The 21,009-nt window shown below is 41.9% G+C and overlaps 2 protein-coding genes across 2 annotated transcripts in view; one reads left to right on the top strand and one right to left on the bottom strand.

Moving 5' to 3' along the window:
- Nucleotides 1-4,255, top strand: part of LOC307256960 (putative carboxypeptidase X1) — a gene marked incomplete at both ends in the record, with an annotated part of 28,189 nt that extends 23,934 nt beyond the window's left edge. Inside the window, 7 exons of the mRNA XM_080036075.1 lie at nt 769-965; nt 1,328-1,507; nt 2,584-2,781; nt 2,915-3,011; nt 3,184-3,323; nt 3,612-3,714; nt 3,945-4,255. Of these exons, the coding sequence (XP_079892201.1) occupies nt 769-965; nt 1,328-1,507; nt 2,584-2,781; nt 2,915-3,011; nt 3,184-3,323; nt 3,612-3,714; nt 3,945-4,255 (1,226 nt within the window). The remainder of the gene's footprint in view (nt 1-768; nt 966-1,327; nt 1,508-2,583; nt 2,782-2,914; nt 3,012-3,183; nt 3,324-3,611; nt 3,715-3,944) is intronic.
- A 481-nt stretch (nt 4,256-4,736) lies between these two features.
- Nucleotides 4,737-20,763, bottom strand: elp1 (elongator acetyltransferase complex subunit 1). Its single transcript, XM_080034959.1, has 36 exons — nt 20,676-20,763; nt 19,950-20,163; nt 19,485-19,637; nt 19,166-19,247; nt 18,737-18,817; nt 18,488-18,573; nt 18,180-18,370; nt 17,723-17,846; nt 17,515-17,608; nt 16,738-16,968; nt 16,484-16,654; nt 14,145-14,223; nt 13,896-14,051; nt 13,658-13,764; nt 13,171-13,274; nt 13,000-13,053; nt 12,804-12,909; nt 12,103-12,218; nt 11,772-11,845; nt 11,538-11,616; nt 11,007-11,086; nt 10,769-10,900; nt 10,310-10,395; nt 9,764-9,912; nt 8,957-9,080; nt 7,953-8,050; nt 7,340-7,541; nt 7,145-7,206; nt 6,965-7,027; nt 6,721-6,781; nt 6,452-6,565; nt 6,150-6,249; nt 5,913-6,040; nt 5,379-5,530; nt 4,992-5,070; nt 4,737-4,873 (listed from the first exon to the last, which is right to left on the bottom strand). Exons 2-36 carry the CDS (start codon nt 20,097-20,099, stop codon nt 4,806-4,808), a joined length of 3,936 nt encoding a protein of 1,311 aa, XP_079891085.1. The 5' UTR covers nt 20,100-20,163; nt 20,676-20,763; the 3' UTR covers nt 4,737-4,805.
- Nucleotides 20,764-21,009: the final 246 nt, after the last annotated feature.

Here is a 21,009-nt window from a genome sequence, read left to right as displayed (position 1 = left end):
TGAACACATCGGTCTCAAATTTAGAATATGAACACATTTTTTTGTTTTGCTCCCAGCTGCTGCCAAAACCCCTGAACATAGCCCACGTGTACTGTATCAAAGGCTCAAGTTCTTATAATTAAAGTTTGCTTCTTGCAGCAAACAGTAGGCAAGTGTTAAAAACAGAGTGTTGCCCCTACAAGAAAAGTTGTATGCGTGCTTCCTGATATGTCATATGCAAAACAATCTGAACCCAGATCAGCCAACTCTCAGAACCTCTGCCTGAGAAACTGTTCAGTGTTGTGTTAGTTAAGACCAGGAGTGAGCTGAAACTCCCCTTCATAAGCACTTGTGAGGGGGATGTGTGAGATTTCAGAGCTGCATGCCAGTGTAAGATGACCAAGCCAAACAGGAAACAGATCCTTTGACTGGGGGAGAGGCTCATCTGTACAGGAGGAATTTAGAAAGAACAGTTTGTGAAGAAGGAGTAGGCCTATTAAATATTTTGAGAACTCTTCATCCTTGCTGTAATAAGATACTATCTGCAGATGAAGGATTTCTAGTCAGTTACAAATACAAGTGTAAATGGGGCTGAAGTGATGTCAGATGATGTATCAGTCTGCTTCTTTAAAATATATATTTTATTTCCCTAAGTGTCCCTCTTGCTCTACCTTAGTTCTGTACTACATCCTTCCAACATAGTATTGAAACATTTTCAAGTGGTAAAATATATTTAAAAAAAATATAGCGCTCTTCAATCCTATTCCTGTGTCTTGGTGCCCCCTGCAGGAGAGCCAGAGTTCCGCTACGTTGCAGGGATGCATGGGAACGAGGTGGTTGGCCGAGAGATTCTGCTCAATCTGATGGAGTACATGTGCAAGGAGTACAAACGGGGCGACCAGCGCATTGTCCGCCTGATCACAGAGACACGCATCCACCTACTACCCTCCATGAACCCTGACGGATATGAGAGGGCCTTTGAAAAGGTGCCTGGGAAATGCATTAGGTTCACAATAGTGTTGTGGCCTCCGTGACTCCACCTTTACGATTCGCTACCTGTCCGTACTGTGTGTGTGTGCTGAAAATAAATCTGGTGTTACTCCACAGCCTAGGCTCTGCCAATAGGCATATTTCTATCTACGATGGGCTCCCTTTGTTTACATACCAGCTTGTATTAACAATACCAGATATAGGTAGTGGATTGTGAGGACATTTTCACTGATTTTGACAAAACAAGTGATTCTGTCAACAAGCATTTTCCAGAATCGCTGACTCCAACTTTAAGTGACCATGACGTAAAGGCAAAGGCACCACTATAAACAAGACCCCCACTGTCTTTAATCCGCAGGGCTCAGAACTGTCAGCTTGGGCCCTGGGTCGTTACACCTACGAAGGCATTGACATGAACAGCAACTTTGCAGATCTCAACTCGGTGATGTGGAATGCCATGGAGCTGGAGACGGACCGCTCCAAACTCATCAACCACTACTTCCCCATCCCTGAAGAGTACATCTCTGAGGAAGCCTTTGTAAGTTTCTCAAACACACACACACACACGTCTTGTGAGAACACTTACACTATTGACATAATTATTTCCCTAGCCCCATACCATAATCATGAAAACTAATTGCCTCACCCAAACCTTTACCCCACCCTAACCTACCACACACACACACACACACACTACAGAAATAAGCTCTTCTCTTCCCAATTAAAGAAAATAAACACACTGATGACACCCAGCTACCTCTCTACCAAGCCCTTGTTCACTCTCCCGCCCACTTCCAATACTGATTGCATCTCTGAAATAAAAACCTGGTTCACTCAAAACTTCCTGAAATGAAACAGAAGCAAAACCGAGGTTCTCCTCATTGGCACCAAATCCACGTTATCCAAAACCGACAGCTTTTCTCTCACCATTGAGGACTCCACTGTTTCCCCCTCCCCCCAGGTTAAGAGTCTGGGTGTCATCCTCGACTCCTGCAACTCCCTCCTCTTCGGTCTCCCCCAAAAAACCCTCCATAAACTCCAACTTCTTCAACACTTAGCAGCAAGGATCATCTCCAGAACACCCTCCTCTCACCACATCACCCCTGTCTTTCACCAGCTTCATTGGCTCCCGGTTCATTTCCGTATTCAATTTAAAATCCTCCTTTACACCTTCAAAGCCATCCATAACCTTGCCCCCACATACCTCATTCAAATTGCCACTCCCTCCCGTGCACTCCGCTCCTCCTCCTCTGTTCACCTCACTGTCCCCTCTGCCTGTCTCACCACGATGGGGAGCAGAGCCTTCAGCCGCTCTGCTCCCCTGCTCTGGAATGCACTATCCCCCCGACATCCGCAACACTGACTCTATATCCCTGTTCAAATCTAAACTCAAAACTCACCTTTTCAAATTTGCGTACCCCTCCTGATCTTCCCTTCTCATATCACATTCATCCACTTTATTTTAACTGTTTTTAATTCAATTGATTGTACTGTATTTATCTCATTGTACGATGTCCTTGAGAGTCGTGAAAGGCGCCTTTAAATAAAATGTATTATTATTATTAATACAGAGGCACATTTATCCTCTTTGTTCTTTTTTGACTCCAACATCAGGTGGCGTCAGAAACACGGGCCGTAATCAACTGGATGCAGAACATCCCTTTTGTCCTTAGTGCCAACCTTCACGGTGGAGAGTTGGTGGTCACCTACCCGTATGACATGACCCGGGACTGGGCGCCTCGCAAGCACACGCCCACTTCTGATGAGAGCTTCTTCCGCTGGTTGGCCACAGTGTACGCCAGCACCAATCAGGTTCAATCCTCCTCTTTCCCATCAGTTCAAACTCTCATCTTGATAACAACAATCTCTCAGGAAAGGGAGCGGATGAGGAGACGGAAGGCACACCACTCTGTACTAAACATGTTCCAATCTCTTTTATAACCAGGTGATGTCCAACCCGTACCGGCGGCCCTGCCACAACAAGGACTTCATCAGATACAACAACATCATCAATGGAGCTGACTGGCACACTGTTCCAGGAAGTAAGAATGCGTGACATCACATTTGATCTGCCCCAGTTCACCTCTGTCTCTCTGCACTATCAATAAAAAATTATTAATAATAATGAGATAAACACGTTAGAGTGAAATTGAGCAGCAGAGACTCCATCACAGAAGCAAACATTTCTGAAAATATCTTCCCCTCTTATTCCAGGTATGAATGATTTCAGCTACCTGCACACTAACTGTTTCGAGGTGACCGTGGAGTTGTCCTGTGACAAATTTCCTCACGCCAGTGAGCTTCCCATCGAGTGGGAGAACAACAGAGAGTCCCTGCTGGTTTACATGGAGCAGGTCTGGCTGCTTTGGTTGAGTTCCTCCAAGATGTTGTTCATTTGTGTCATTGTCTTTCTGTTTCATCTACAGCTCCTCTTATTTCATTTTTTGTATTCCCTATTTTTTGCTGTTTCCTGCCATAGCCCAAAATCCTTCTTCCCAATATTCTACTTCCTATACATTTAAACTGTTTTAGTCAGGGGAACTCCTCCGCCTGCAAAAAGAAGTTGACTATCTCGTCTAAGTTGCCTTCAAGTTTATCAGCTACACACCAAAAAGCATTAATGTTTGATTTGTATTTTTTAGGTCCACCGTGGAATTAAGGGTGTGGTTCGAGACAAGGATACAGAGGCTGGTATAGCGGACGCCATCATTAAGGTCGATGACATTGATCATCATATCAGATCAGGTAGTCTTACATCTCACACCAGGCTGAAAAACGCAACAAAAACATACAAATAACTAATGAAGTTAGTTAAACGTATTTCACGTTTAACTCGTTTTCCTCAAAATGTTCATAAAAAAAAAATATCATTGAGATGATTTATATGAAGTGTCTTACAAACACATTTGATTCATTTCCAGCTGGCCAGATAATTTAACAGTGTATTATTTTCATTTCTTTCTGTCCATCTTCAGTGGCTGATGGGGACTACTGGCGGCTGCTGAATCCTGGGGAGTACAAAGTGACTGTCACCGCTCAGGGCTACTTCTCCTCGTCCCGCACCTGCCAGGTTATGTACGACTACTTCCCAACGATCTGCGACTTCCGCCTCACCAAGATGCCCATACAGAGGATCAAAGAGATTCTCGCCAAGGGGGGGAAACTGCCCAAAGACCTGCAGCTCCTACTGCGCCAGCTACGCCTGAGAAAACTCCGTGTCAGCAGCACCAAAGCCATGAACCAGAGGCGTACTTCTGCTGATGATAAACGTGCAAAGAAGGTCTGACGGCCATTACAGACAATATGGCTGTGTTCCAATACCCATACTTTTTTAGTATGGTTGAAAAAAATTATTTACGATGTCTCAATTCTTGTGGTCAGATATAGAATGCTTAAAAATACCCGGATGTCTACTATTTGTGCACACCGGAAGTGACGTCACATCGATGGACCCTCCGTATGAAAACAACCGGGGATGCGACGGATATAAAAGCAACAGGCAAAATCAAGGCGCATTGTTATGACAAAATAAACAAGTTAAAAGTATGTCCCAAAGATATGCCTACTGCATGCTAACTAGATTCTTTTTATGGTCAGATGTAGTATGTAGAATAGAAAAAAGAAAGAGTATGCAATTTGGAATGCAGGGCCAGAGAACAAAGCAGGACTTGGTTCAGAGTCACCCATCTGCACCGGATTCAGGATATCATATGGTAAAGTTTCTAAACACCAGAGAATGAACACATTTTGGTGAGAGGAGACATGGACTGAATCTTTATTTGTTACATAATTACCATTTTGACTTTACAGTTACAAATAATAAAAACAATAATAACTTATGTCAGAATAGTGAGCTTCCACTTGACGCCATTTCTCATCCTCGGTGGCGTCGGGACTTCGGGAGCTACAAAAAAGAAAGAAAAAAATGGGAAGTAATCCTCCAATCAGCCTCACTGTCTTCATATGTCACAAGTTACCTGTTGCCATGCAAAACACTCTTTAACCACACACATCCCACTGACCTTGTTGTGAAGCCGCAGGTCTCTGCTGCTGCTGGAAAGAAACCATGATGCTGTTTGCAGTCGAGTTTGGCCCAGTGAGCTGAGGAGAACAGTTCAATTAAAAATCCAGTTAAGGTAGAAAGGTTATAGAAACCGTGCTGCATTCTCCTGGCTCCAAAGCACACAGCATGGACAGGCACGTGTCTAGTCTCTCAATTCTCATTTTATTTGGTCGTTGCCTGTTCAAATGCATTTAATTTTTATCTTTAAAAAAAAATTATAAATTGAATCTCATCTGTCCCTATTTAAAACAATTACAACAACAGACCTCAAATGAATTTACAGAAGCCTAACAACAATCCTATTGCTGTGAGTATAAATACATATAACAGTAAAAGTCTCATGTACCGGAGCTTGAGTGTTCTGCAGGCCTTCTGGCCAAACCTCTGGCACCGCGGCCTCCATCCTCTGCAGAGCGTCCTCATAGGTCAGCTGCAGCTTCTCCGCCTGTCTGTCAAACTGGAACAGCACCAAGGCCTTCAGCAGGTTGTGCACTTCCTCTGTAGGAGGAGGAACCGTCAGTCAAACTTGAGGATACACTGTGACTATATGATATTAGGATTTAAAAGTGTATGTACAGTCTTGAGTGCATGTCTTGTAAATGTTGATTAAATGTTTTCTCGAGAAGAAGACCAGGTTTTCTATCATACAATTTTTCTGCTAGCATTTTATACTCTACACCCAACAGAACTGTGCGATTCTGGAGAACGAGTGTTGTCAAAATCACATGAGCATTAATCTTTATTATTTACCACCAGAAAGGAAACTGCCAAAGCAAACACAGATGGTAACAATGGTATAACAAATATGAAATAAACAGAAATAGTTAAGAGCCTGTGATTGTGTGTGTGTGTGTGTGTGTGTGTGTGTGTGTGTGTGTACCTCTCATCTTATCCACGGTGGAGATGATCTCGCCCAGAGCGAACATCAGCGCTCTGTCCTCCATCGGGTTGCCTTCCTTCAGACTCAACTTCTTCCGCTCGGCTTTCCGACGGTTCTTTGACGATCTCCTAGTAAATCAAAAGTCAATCATTTATCAAATGGGCTACACTTTATGATGTGGAAATGAGCATAATGTGTGTAAGAGTGTGTGTGTGTGTGTGTGTGTGTTTTTCTTACGAGGAGATGCGGGAGTTACTGTGGGAGTATTTGGAGCCGGTCATCACACTGCTTGCTTCAGAGTAAAGCTCAGCATCGGGACAGTCTGGACCATCCTCGTCTGATAAAAGAAAAACAGAGGGTCACTTGCCAGTTTGACTGAGCCATACTGTGGATCTAGTGTGACTGGGAGATACTGGGCATTAGGATGCAAAGCATAATGCATCTTAAGTATAATAAGCTCATGAAGAAAAACCATGGAAAGTGAAGTACAACTCAAAACTAGAATGTTTGCTCGGTTATGTTGTATGATTCATTCTCACCCAGCATGTCAAGCCTGGCTTTCTCTTTCTGCTCCCTGACCACTGCCAGTCGGCTCCTGTGTCGCGTGAACATGGCTTCTTGAGCCTCCAGGAAGGCCGTCTGTGTACCGACAGCTGACACCAGATAAAATGAACACATCATAAGTGACAGTGTTTTTTGTTTGGCCTCTCGCTTTATTTATGGTCTGTTAAGGAATCAACTGTAGAACAACAAGTGGGGTAGTATAGTAAGCATAAGAAGCAACAGCCACACGGCTAGACCATCGTACCTTCCAACAGAGCAGGTTTCAAGTTGGTTTCAGTGATGTCCTGTCTGTTGTGCATGTAAATCTGAAGAACACATACAAAACCACATACACCTCAAGTCATATAAGGGAGGAATATAGGAAAAGATTGCCAGCAGAGTCATTTTTCACTTTAAACCTTCAGCTTTAAAATGTGCTTTAACTCTGTTTACAAATATTCACACTTTACAAACATGTACTCAATAAAAAAAATATATATTTTACTGACCAGTCGGAGAGCTTCCTCCCAGACTGCACCAGTGATCAGAGCCAAAATGGCCTCCTCGCAGTCCTGTTGGAAACGTCAGACAAGAATTGGTGCTTGGCTTGATTTTAGTATTATTTTATAACAAAACTTACTTTCACAGGATAATTTCTCTTGTTGTGCTGACGTCATTCTAGGCCTTACCTTGGCGTACTGGTCCAGCAGCAGAGCAGCTTCTGAGTACCGTCTTTGTTCAGCCAACTTTTCTAGAAGAGAAAGAAAACAAACTGTTTAAGGATTTACATGGACACATGCATACTGCCTGTCTGTCTGTCTGTCTGTCTGTCTGTCAACCTGTATCTTTATCTTCCAGTCCTTCCGCTCAGTTATTATGTTTACCTGCTAAGTCTCTTGCCAGCAGAGCTAGCTGGTCGGGTGGTAGAGGGATTTGTTGTGCCACACAGATGGCGTTCCTCCAGCTAGTGCTGCTGGCGAATGCCTGAAGAGCGCCGGCTGGCTCTCCGCATCGCCATAGCAACAGGCCGGCCTGCTCGGCGTGTTGCTGCTCCATCAGGTGCTCGGCGTAAGCACAGTTTAGAGCCTAGAGGTCAAAGTCAAAATCAGAGGTTTGGCTATTGTTTTGATTTTCTTGTAAACAAAGTAAAGGTCTGTCTGTATTCAGTGTAACTTACTAAAATGCACCGTGTGATGCATACAGGTCTAACAGACGTGTCCAGTATTTTTCCTTTCTCATTAAATGTGTTTCAATCATTTTCTTTAACTCATATTCAATCCTGCATCCGCATACAGACAAGTGTGCACGTACACGAGAGAAACAAAAAGGGGACACACTCCAAAGAAAAAACTGCTCCATAGTGCTACTTAAAAAAATGCCCATCAACAGTCGATGAAGCCAAAATCAATGTCTCCCAACAGGGTAACTATAAAACACTCAAACAGTCTTAGCACCAGCCTGTGTAACCTCTGGGTGAATAATGAGCTGTGTTTGTACCTTGTAGTGAGCGCTATCTACGGTATACAGTCGCAGAGCTTCGCTGTAGAGTTTCTGCTCCTTCACAAACCGCAAAGCTTCAGGGAAATGTTCCTCTCCTGAAAACATCCAAAGCACCGCACGGATTAAACACATAGTCAGCTAGAAAAACACACAGCTTGTCTAGACTTTGCAAAACGTTAGCATATTGTACAGCATACTTTTACACTTCTTTTCAAGATGAAGAAATTGGACCAAGTATTTCTTAGCGGTTGGTCATTAATAGTGCACATTTCAGAGAGAAAGTAAAGCAAAACTCCATGTTCGGTGTGATGTTTGCCCATATTAAATTTTTCTAATGAATGTAAGGAATACTTTCTTCCCTAACTCATGAACGTGGAATGAATATGTCCTAATCACTGTGACTCATTATGAATATAATCTTAAAGGTGCTGTAAGCGGAATGGTTCTTTTAGCTAACTTCCTGTCAGTTACTGCAGTTAGCAGTCCCCTCGCTCGTCCCTACGCCACCACATTAATGCACTGCGGTCTCCAAGCAGCGAGTTATCTAGCATCATCTCAGATCCATAAGTGTGATAAAACATGATAAAAACCATCAAAACAGACATTGGGAAGGATTTTTACCTGCTCTGCCATTGTAGGCGCATAAACATTCACCCATCTGTTGCTCTGGCGTGCACCGGTAGTGAGACCATGGAGTGTATATACTATATATGAGTGAGACGAGTGTCGGTTTGTAGCGTTCTCTCTTCTGATTGGATAAAAAAATCGGGATACTACAACATTTTAATTGGGCTATTACTGCAAATCAGAATGACTTGGAGACCTGTGTTATGACGTCCGCACACTGTTGAAGTGATTGCTGTAGGAATATGGAGTGATATAACACATATATTAACACAAATAAACTACATGTTTTTTTTTACCATTAAAGGACTCTAGGGTTGGCTTGCTGTTGAAATGAACAGCAGAAAAAAGTTGCTGAAGGAATCATTCAGACTGACCGGACTTGCTGAGGTGGTGCAGGGCCTTCCTGTGGCGTTTCAGGTGTTTGTCGATGGTGTAGCGCTGGTAGTTTGGCTCCAGGCTCTTCAGCATGTTTAAGAAGGGGAGGTACTCTTTGGGGTCCTGCAGGGATGTAGACAAGAGAAGAAAAAAAACCTTACAAATCCATCCAGCAATCACAAATTGGTTATATAATGAATGCAATAGATTACTGATAGGCTTTGCTGCTGATTTTGCATGACTGTAATGTTTAGGTCCAGGAACCAAATTTAAATTTAAATTTTTTTAAATCATGAAATGAAAAAAGTACACCATTCAATAATAGTGGTTCATTCCAAACAAATACGCATTTGCTCTCTTTATATTTTCTACATATTGTGTTATGCTGCACTTATTCTTATCTTTAACAAACTCCGTTCTGTCATCTCACAAAACAAATATCCCCCACTAAGAACAATAAAGATGCAAACAGAAAAAATCTCCAAAGCTAATATTAATGAGTAGACCCGTGTGATATTTGCCAACTTAAATTACTCTTGTTTCAGTTTTACTGCACCTTGTATTTTGATGCATACATCTGCACATTAAAGAGAATGCAATGTTGTGGCACAGAGGGCATCAATTTCACAGGCAGTAGGTGATTAAAAATGAGAGTTTACTTAATTTCGTCATTTCCATAACTGTCATGGTACTTTTTGGTTTCCATTTTTATTTGTGCAGCAAAGCAAGTTTGTAAGTGTCTTTTGTTAGGTCAAGTAAAACGAGATAATGACCTGATTTTTTTGGCCCTTTCTGACATATTTTACCTTCTGGGATTTCTCGGCCACCATGAGCACCAGATCAAAGTCGTATGTTCCCAGAGAGTGTTCGTACAGGTCATTGACATTGACCAGGAAGAGGAGGTAGTTCAACGCCTCCTCAGCGCTCACAGCACCGGGAGCTTCAGGGACGTTCACTGGACAAATACACACAAACAGCACACAATGACCAACAAATGAAAAAATCCTCTGCTCCCAATATCTGCCCCAGTGTGTGTGTGTGTGTGTGTGTGTACTTGTACAACTATTTTTGTGAGAACCAATTTGAATTTTAGTCCTTAGAAGTGAGGAAATGTTTGGAAAGTGAGGACATTTTGGCTGGTTCTCACCTTCGGACAGGCCTTTAAAGGGCTTTTTGAGGGTTGGGGTTAGGCAATTACTGTTGGTGGTTATTGTTTGGGTAATGGGCTGGGGAATGCATTATGTCAATGAGTGTCCTCACAAGTATAGCTGTACAAACATGTGTGTGCGTGTGTGTGTAGCTGAGTTCAGTTCAGCATCATTAATAAACGTGCAGGTCTCCAGTGTCCTTACCTCGAAGCTCGTGGACTTTCTGCAGAGCGGTCTCCAGCTCTGGAACAGTCTTCTTCACGTGAGTGGTCAGGATGGGCAGAAAGAACCTGGATTGTTGACAACACAATTGTTTAATATCTCACTACTCCTCCATATACTAATACATGTGCAGAACATTTGTGGCCTAATCATGGACTAGTATTACAATTACGAGAACAAAAGGAAAAATCACATCACATACTTATTGCCTCATATCACAACATTTTAATTGTATTCAAAGCCTCTGTGATGTGTTCAAATTGAACATTTAAAACAAAGATGCAACTGCAACAAGCTCCCTGCTGAGTTGCTGTCAGTGTGTAAGATTGTTTTTTGTTTCAGTAAGTGATAGTGTAAATCTGTTACCCCTAAACATTTACACTAAGTCTTTCATTCAATATTCTAAGCAGAAGTGTGTAAGTATATTTCAGAATGACTGACTTGTTTGGACCCATTGATTCCATGGCGCTCCGTAAAGCATCACAGACTACATCAACCTTCTTCTGCCCGGTAACAGGCTGGAGGGGGCTGCTCTCAGGACGGGGGTACATGCTGCCCGTTGTGTCCTCCTCCCTGGGACAAAAAAAAAAAATCAAGAATATATCAATACGTACGAGTTAAATAAGCGTTGTATTTCCTTAACTGAAAATATCCTCTTGTCAGATGTGAAGAGCCTTACTTGAGCTCAGTGAGGAAGAGGTTGATGTGGGTGATGGAGTGGAGTTGTATGATGAATGCCTCTATGTTCTCCAGGAAAGCCTGCAGGAAGAGATGGACACGGACACAGTCAGGAATACACATGGCATCAGTGTTTGTATTTATGCTTCAATCTTTCTTTATGGACTCCCTTACAATAATTAACGAGTCAACTTAGACTGAAAATGTCCAAACCCCAATGTTTATCCTTCAGAGTCCAGACACTGACATTTTATTGAGCCTGACAGAAATTAATCAAAACAATAACCCCTTTGCCATTCAAGAACAAATGACTGACATTTAGTTCAAGCACTAAACAAGTATTAAATGTGACATTACCAATTATCTAGTTGATGTTTCCAAATATTAAATATCTCATTTTGAAAAACAAAACGTATCACTTATTTTTTAAGTGTTCTCATGTTTATGAAGCTGAATAAGAACGTTGAATGAACTACTGTGGACATAAACATTCCATCTTATGTCACAAAGTCACCATTAACCTTTTATTTACCTTTGGGTTGTGATCATAAATGAAGTTCAGGTTGATCCTCAGCTTCCTCATACACTCGAAGGCATCTCTGAACCTCAAACTGAAAATGACAAAACACAACTCATTCTTTGCTACAAAATGTTATACATTTACACAACATCAAATACATTAAGTTTGTTTACTGGGTTCAAAAGTGGTGTGACCCTCAACATATCATATTATAAAGAAATGATGTAACAACAAAATCAAACTCACCTGTCCAACCATTTCCTGAGCTGAGCCAATAACAGCGCTCGATGGTGCACAGTCTCCAAGTTCCCACGAGGCATCTGGACACAAAAACGTACAAAATGATTACATATCTGCATACTCCTTGAATCATATTTTGTCATAATAACTGACTTTTTAGTTTGTATACATACAAAAATCTGGATTTGCTTTCAAAAATAAAATAGACATAACCAGATCAAATTTAACAGTGAAAGGTAGCAGTGTGTGTGTGTGTGTGTGTGTGTGTGTGTGTGTGTGTGTGTGTGTGTGTGTGTGTGTGTGTGTGTGTGTGTGTGTGTGTGTGTGTTAAACTGACCTGTAGAATCACTCTGGTGTCTTGTGGGACAACGGTGACGATCCTGGACCCCCTCTCCACCCGTCGCAATGTCTCATCATTCTGACCGCTATCTGAGGCCAAGGCAGCCTGCAGGTCTGTGGAGGTCAAAGGTCAGTCACCTCAGCTGTACCATAGAATATACAGTTATACCAAGCAGCAACATCAACCTCACTGCAAGTTCCAAAAGGACACGCTGAAGATGTTAACGTTTCCTATGGGTGCAGCCAGACACAGCTAAAAACAGAGCTAATGCTAGTAGCTACCGTGCTTCCAAAATACACTGCAGTGAGCAAAATACACTGCAGTGAAAAAAATGCATCTTTGGGAACTGCCCAGTAGGTTGACGACCCATATTGGCATCTGTTGTTCAGCAATGTTACAAATATTGCATTTTGTATGTACTATTGGAACACATTTCTAAATGTCTTTTGAATTGAACACTTTTAATCCAGTCCAACTTTATTTAGAGAGCCCATTTAAAAACAACAGAGTTGAGCCAAAGTGCTGCACAGTCAAGAAGCCAAAAATAGTGACAATACAGAACACACAATATTATATAAAAAAAGATACAAGATTATAAAATAATAATAATAATAATACTAAAAAAATGGACTAGAACAAAGAAAAATAGTAATAAAAAAACAATTATCGGTGTGTGTGTGTGTGTGTCTCCATCATACCTTTGACAGAGAGTGCGCTCAGTTGGAGGCAGCGGCAGGTGTGGGAGTGTGTGGTGATGAGGAGGAAGTCATTGCAAACGGCGAAGGAGGAAACATTAGAGGCCAGCTGAGAAAGGAGAAGACATTTTCCCCGTTAGCCCCGCCGTGTCATTAACACGTGAAGAAAGCTGTTTAAAATAAAAAGGTGACAGGATACCTCTGTGTCTCCAGCGTACAGATGTGATCTGTCCGTCAGGCCAAGGAGACATTCCTGATGACATGTAGGCAAAGCAAAAAGAAACCTATTCATTTCAGGCCTTCACACAAAGACCAAAAGGCCTACTACACTCATAATCAGTCATGCAGTTATAGTTTTGTGTGTTTCTACCTCCCCACTGATGCAACACAGGGCCATCTGAACACAGCTGACAGGGAAGTTGATGCTACAGCCGCTGGAGTCACGCCAATCCTCCACTGAGGGCTCAGGACAATCTACACAGAAATTTAGAATAAAAATGTTTTTGTAAACTGATTTATCATACTTCAAAAGGTCAAGGGATTCAGAAAAAAATTTGAAGTGAAAAATACGAGTGAAAGTCTCTTGGGAAAACACAAGGAGACCTTTCAAATACATCACTTAATTTGATGTAAGGACTGAATACCCCTGTTATGAAGCATGTCTTAACCAGAAAAATATTATGCTGCTCAATGGCAGATCAGGAGGAATACCTCCAATTTGGGAGGCTGAAAAGTCAAGACTTTTGACAGTCTTATGCTGTGCAGTGTGCTTTTGATTCAATACATTTCCAGCAAATCCTAACTTGGAAAAAAACTACTTATTTTCTAGCCGCAGCAGAAGAGTTTGTGTGACTGACCCCAGAGCAGCTTGTTGATCTGGCCGTCCTCCAGCTGCAGGGCCACGGTGCTGGTCTGGGAGCAGTGAACCATACTGAGCACAACACCGTCCACCTCTATCTCAGAGCTGAAACATACACAACACCTTGCTGAGTCTTGCATTGCAACACATACAGTAGCTGTGGAATCAAATCAGTGACATTCAGTGCATTTGTAAACTTTTGTAAGGACAATGACTAGGCTGTTAGCCCTGCTGACCTGACAGTGAGTGTGTCACCAGTATCAGGAGATGGGCGTAGGATAAGCAGAGTGGAGGAGGTTGGCAGTACACCGGAGCTCACACCCACAAACAGCTCATGGTCCAGCCACAGTAGCTGCCGTAGGGCCAGAGGCTCCTCATGGGGAAGTGTCACTCTGTAGGAAAAGCATGAAAAAACAAATCAGACTGCGGCACGAATCAGACCTCCCAAGTTTGTATCAGCAGGAATCAGCAGTTTGTTGTGTTACCTATAGGTTCTCTGAAGGATCAGGGGACGACACACTGTCCGGAACCCATTGGCTGTTTTGTCTGCCTGTTCTCCTAAATCTGAGAAAAAAAATTATAAAAGAAAATGATCTCATTAATACTTACAACCAGAATGGATAGATACACATACAGACTTCATGTTGTTCTGCGTTGGTGATTGCACTTGTCTCCCTCCTAGACAACCATGTGGGTAGTAGGGATGTGCTACAAAAAATGGATACGGCAATTTATCGAGATATCTGTTTATATCGTATTGTAAGCTCCATATAAAAATTTGAATATGTCGCAGTACGGCTAGTTGCATGAAATTGCAAGGTTTAACATTTGAATTAAATAGTTTTGACTCAATTTGTCTGCTAAATTATCAATATAATGTGATGTGTATAGTGGTGGGCCGATAACGGCGTTAACGGCTGCGTTAACGCCAAACTCTTATCGGGCGATAAAAAAAATATCGCCGTTAATCTCTTAATTCCACCTCCTGTTCGGCTCAGGGGAGATGCTGTTCGCCGTCGGGGTGAACCCCCTTCCGCACGTGAAGGCTCGCTTCACGTGCGGGAAAGCTATAGTGTGAGCGGCCACAGCTTGTATTTTGGTCATATCTAACACTGGACTGCAGGCCTATATAAAAGTGTTGTACCTTTGCTTTCTTTGGGTTAAAAAAAACTCCATCAACTCAGTATCCGTCTAGTCCAAAAAAACTCTGTCAGCTGCTGCTGCAGACGGTGTGCAGACGTGCTCGGAGAATCGGCATCGGCGCATCAACAGTCATTCAATGCAGCGGCAGTAATCATACAACCGAACGGTGTAGAAAGTCCCGTCAGTTAAAAATAGTGATCCAGATTTTAAATCCATGTTAAAATCGGAAGGATATAAAGCTAGTTAGCTTAAAAAAAGTAGCAAACATGTCAACTGTGATGTGTTCAGGCCGGCTCAGTAATATGATTGATGTGTTCAAATGCAACACAAAAAAAAAGAAATTTGAGATTTTGGCGAAACTTGTTTTCCCAGCAAGATAAAATAGATAGTAAAGATGGAATGGAATTATGACCTGTTTAATGTCCTATCTAGAGCTATGATCATATCAGCAATTAAAGCAATAATACAAGTTCTATTTCAACAAAATAATAGAAAATTATCAATTTTGATATCAATAAAGACTTGGATCGTTAAGGAGTCTTGAAAATGGTATCAATATCAATACAAATTAACTCTCCTGTCATCTGAGAGAAATTAAGATGATTTAATTTTTTTAACCGTTAGTATTTACCGGTTAAAAATATTATCGGTTGACTGGTTTACCATGGACATCCCTTATACTGTATAAATGTATATCATACATTGTATGTTTTTTTTTGTGTTATCCCAGTTAAGTTTATTATTAATTTTTTATCATTTAATATTACTTTTAATAGTTCCGGGACGTTGGAGCAATAACCTGGTGTTTTGACACTTCAGTGTGCACTGTGAATTTGAAGTAATGTTCAGTTTTTGAATAAAGATGCAGCATTTACAAATGTTTATTTTTTTTATCCGATTCATCGATTAATCGAAAAAATAATCGACCGATTAATCGATTATTGAAATAATCGTTAGTTGCAGCCCTAAACAATTCATCGTTACCTCTTATGGCCTACAGTTCAAAGTTCATGTTTAACTGAATAAACAGTTTGTAAACACAAGTACATCTTGTTGAACATTATTTATTTTCATCACCAATTATCATAGTAGAACAGCTTCCTCAAGCAGTTTGTGATGCATGTTGGAAACAGGAGATGAGCCCCTGGTCTGATGTGCCACCTGGCTTGAGAAACACGTTCTCAAAGACTTACTTTGAGTCATTATTTAGGGAGCACACGCATATTATGAATGAATTCAAATGAGCCATTTTAATCTAGATTAATCTAGATTAATTTCAAAATTAATCTAGATTAATCTAGATTAAAAAAATTAATCTATGCCCACCTCTAGATGTGTAATAAGTCCACTCAAATCGTACACAGCACATTGTATTTCAGCTCTGTTTACATTTTCAGTAAACTATGTGAAATATTGCAATATGCATCGTATCGCAATGTATCGTGATATATCATACCGTGAACCATGCATCGTGATGTGTATAGTATCGTGAAGTCCTTGCCAATACCCAGTTTTTGTGGGTAGTTTCCTGTGTCTAGTCTGGATTTCCTCTTACCACTAATGTTATCACTTGTCAAACAGTAACATCAACTGAATGATCAAACAACCAGCAGCCAACTTCATTTGATTCACTCCATCCCTATGATTCCTGTCCTAATGAAAAACACCATACACAACCCACCTTGGCTATAGACGGAGATGTGTCCGTCAGAAGTCAACGCTGCCAGCTGATTGGTCCTCTGGGGTTGGTGGAGGAAGGTGACCTGGTTGACTGGTGAGGTCAGCTGGAGCTCATACGAACACATGGGAGGAGGAACCACGCATTGCCTGAAGGCCGTCACTAGGATTTTATCTAAAAAAATAAAATAAAATAAATATTAACCTCACATTTGGAATCATCTTCAAGTTCATGGCTCATGTCATTGGCCCCCTCACCTCCATCGATCACGGCCACATTAGCGTGGTCGGTGGCATCCTGCCCGGGGCTCCTCTCTGTGGCCCAGCCCCAGTCGTAGGTGATGCTGGTCCAGGTGTGAGTCACCACGTGGAGCCTCAGGGGCCGCTCAGGGTCCCAGCAGACGCACACCGGAGCCTTCAAAGACTCTCTGCCAAAGTCCAGGCTCTGCTTCAGATACCAGTGGTAGTTCCCTACAACCCACAGCTGGACTGCAAAACGGAAGCAAGGCCAAAATAAAACCTCCAAGAGTACATTTTAAATGTTTATTTATAAAACTGTATTATTTTTTTCCTCTGATGGTCATAAATGGTCTGTAACAGCAAATGAGACCTTCAGCAAAAACAACACTATTTTTCACAACTCACATATAGTTATTGTTGAAGCCTTTGCTTGGGCTAAGATTTCCCGGGAGCTTCCGACAAAGCGATTTTCGTCAAGCATTATCATATTGGCAGAGTTGTTCATTTTAAGTGCTAAATCCTGTAATGTGGAGGGTTTTCTTTAGCTTTTAAACAGGCTCTACGTTTTTAGCATTTACAGTAACATCAACAGTACGTTTTGTTCGATACTTTCAGAATAATCTTCATCCAAATACTTTTGAAAAAGACGACAAGTCAAATTACTGCAATTCATGTAAACATCAGAAGGCATGATGGATTAGCAAAGATTGAATCTTATTCTGTTTAACCATGCACAATGTTTGTGATTGGATTTCAGCCAATTATTTATTTCACTGATGTGGTCACTGAACATACTGCAAGTGTTGATCTGTTTGTCTTCTCCTGCAGTCATGTCCTCCAACCAAACAGCCAGAACAGTGGAGTCACTGTTCCACAGCAGATCCTTCACCTGAAAAACCCACACACACACACAGCAAACAAGTGTTATACAAAAAAAAAATCTATCACTGAAGTCTGTCATTTGTTATTTCTAAAACCCTATGCCAGGTTTAGCTGAACCTACCTTGGCCTGGTCTTTACTGAATGGCAGGGTAAAGTCTCCATGCAGCAGTCCGTTCTTCTCCATGAAAACCACACTGTGTTTGTTGGGATGACGCTGAGTGCTCGCAATCAGGCTACCTGAGGGTCTGACACACCAGGAGACCATTAGACCTAAATGTACACTTCTAACATTCTTTGAGAGAATCTCACTGTACCTCCAGTACAAAAAAATTAATTCTAAAATTATATTTATTCTAATACAATCACATACAGCTATGTGAACCAGTCAAAGTTCAAGGAAATTAGGTCTCTAACCACATTTTTTTTTAAATTAACCATTTGTATTTGTGTATCCAGTTTGAGATGTCTCTGTAAACTATTCCAGGTAAATGGTGCCAAATATCTATATGCTATCTTTCCAGGAACTGAATAATTATAATTTGATGAACTGAATCAAATGGCTATTGAAGAACTCTTACTTCCAGCAGAGAGCCTGCTCCAGGCCGTTGATGAGCTCGCTGGTGGCCTGCAGCACTCCCTCTCTGTTCCACACCCGAACCTTCCGCGCTCCGGTCTGAGGACAGACGGCGCTGACGGCAAACAGCTGGCCGTCACCTCGCCACGTCACCCTCGGCCTGCGGTCATCCCACACTGTAGCCGGCTGCACCTCCTTTGGGTGTATGTTTATGTTTACATCATTCAGAATATTTTTCATATTAAGACCAGTCTTTCATTTATGGTTGATTTGTTTCATGCTACAATGTAGTAGGCACAGCTGGACACCGACCTGGGTCTTCCTCTGCGCAGCCTGTTTCCCCTCTGAGCCATGGAACTGAGTTTCCTTCTTCCCCCAACCCACCGTGATGAACTTCCCTACCAAACGCACAAATAGATGAAACATTTTATAGGATCAATATTTCATTATTATTAATAGTTCTACATTTCACGAATTATCAACTTGTGGCCGCTTTGTGGGTCCGGATCCCTTAGGTTGGAAGCCGCTTATGTAAAGGGATTCCCTTCTAAGACACTGTACCTTCGCCAAAGTCGTCCTGGTGGATTCCGACCTCAGTGATTGGCTCAAATTCTTTGGTCATCATGATGATAGTTTCCTGACCTGTGGGCACAAATTATACACAATTTATTCATTTTAAACAAGGCCTAAGTTTTAACCATGCATTAACTATTAGTATTACTGTTAGTATTATTAACCATCCTATACATCCTATACATGGTTTCTGTATGTAATGGCCTTAAGCCCAATTGTTCAGACAATAACAGACGTGAAGCCTAATATATTTGGTGCTTTGTTCTGTGTGCAGTGATGATCTGACAATTCAATTAAGAGACTAATAATAATAATAATAATAACTCCACTGGGGGAGTGGGGGGGAGGGGGTTCTATGCCAGACAAATATTTAACATGTTAACAAACACGTTATTGACATTTGAACAACATACTGACCAGTCGTGAGAATGACAAGCTCTTCGTCTGGACTCCAGCTCATGGAGGTGAGACCGCTGTCCACGCTGCCGACACACTCCAACTGTGGAACATCATCACACACATCTTGTCAGAACTGTGATTGGCATAAAGACTAACCCTAAAGCCAACTCCTGGCTGGCTAACACACACACGCACGCGCACGCACACGCACACGCACACGCACACACACACACACACACACACACACACACACACACACACACACACACACACACACACACACACACACACACACACACCTTTGGACAAACTGTCCAGCTTCTCTGTGCTTGCTAACCTTGCTGGTGTTGAGGTTGAAGAGGACGACATCGCCGCCAGCTACGGCCAAACACGCTGACTCCAGTTCAGCCAAGTCCTGCAGTCCCACCACCTCTCCACTGCCGTCCTCTGGGAGGAAACCCTCGGCTGTCAACGAGGCCTCGCTGACCACCTAAAAGACAGAATGGAGGAAGGCTGATGATGGTTGTTGTCAAATGTTCTCCCTTTGTTTACATACCAGTATACTGAGCCCAGGCTGTGCATTAACACAAGATTTTCTTTCAGCGCACACAGTAGGATAGTGGATTGTGAGGATTAGATATATGCACTGATTTTTGACAACTTAAAAAAACATTCTCCATAATCGCTGTCTCCACCTTTAACACTATTTATTGCTCTCATCAGCCAGTGAAGACAAACTCTGTATTTTTTCCTGTGACAGAGAGACTAGTACAACATGTCATCAGCAGCAGCAGCAGCTCACCTGTCCAGTTTGTGGGTCGTACTCAGTGATGGAGTATTGAGAAGCGACCAGCAGTGAGCCGGTGTCCGCCCTCACAGACACACACTGCGGGGAGCCGGGAGCCTGCAGCTCAGTGCAACGCAGGCTCTTCAGCAACTTCAGGTTCCGCATTGTAACTTTAGGACAGACTGAAAACACTTAGGGTTTGGAGTCTGGACACACAGGCTGCAAACACCTGAAACAGCAGATCAATGAGGATGATGATGATGATGATGATGAGCAGCAGAATATCAATACTGTGAAGAAAAAAACACTTAATCGTTCTGGGATTTTAGTTGTATATTATTTGAGATTGTAATGTAGGCCTAAATAATAATGTAAAGAAAAAGACGTAAAACATCACTTGACTAGTTGTTGACACATAAAGCTAAACTACGTTACATATACTACCCTAATCTCACAGCAAACCGACATTTGTATAAACAAGACTGTGTTACACTGGTTGACTGCTTAAAAACAAGTTAGAAGTGTGAATATACCTTAAAACTTAAACTTGGGGGACCAAACTAATGTTTGCAGTACCAATGATTTAAGTAACAGGGTGTCCGAAAATGGAACTGGATGTGTTAGCTTACCTTTAAACTAACTACAAGGAGCGACGTGATATTTGCTGCAATCATTTCATTAACCGAGCGAAAAACAAAAGCTTTGAAACTTCGTCAAATATTTAAAAAAATTGATACTCACCGAGAAGAAACACCCTGAAGTAAAAAAGGCTTCTAAGTATCCAGCATCAACAACATAACATCATGCATGTGGCGCTGCCATAGACTCGTAACCTTTCACCTCTGGTGCAGTTACATGAAGTATTGGCGGTGGCGCCGCCTTGCGTCCTGGAGACATATTGCAGCCAATGCATCAAATGGACTAAACTAAGTGAAACAGTTTGTGATATGTTTCTCAAATTCACTACACTCAAGGGAAATGTTTCAGGTTCACAGAAAGTCAGTAAATGCCCTAAGCATATTTAGGACGAAAATTATGAATTCAAACTTCTTGAATGGACTTCTTTACACCTCAC

The sequence above is a fragment of the Ammodytes marinus genome (assembly GCF_949987685.1).
Source record: "Ammodytes marinus genome assembly, chromosome: 10".
Classification (NCBI taxonomy): domain Eukaryota; kingdom Metazoa; phylum Chordata; class Actinopteri; order Uranoscopiformes; family Ammodytidae; genus Ammodytes; species Ammodytes marinus.
Note: the sequence above shows the minus strand (reverse complement) of the source record. Positions and strands in the feature narration are given on the sequence as shown.

Excerpts from the sequence above, each read along its gene's own strand:
- elp1 (XM_080034959.1), bottom strand. The coding sequence starts at position 20,099 with ATGCGGAACCTGAAGTTGCTGAAGAGCCTGCGTTGCACTGAGCTGCAG. Across the intron at positions 11,087-11,537 it reads TTTATGATCACAACCCAAAG|GCTTTCCTGGAGAACATAGA; the intron begins GTAAATAAAAGG and ends CTCTTCCTGCAG. Across the intron at positions 9,081-9,763 it reads TGGCCGAGAAATCCCAGAAG|GACCCCAAAGAGTACCTCCC; the intron begins GTAAAATATGTC and ends ACATCCCTGCAG.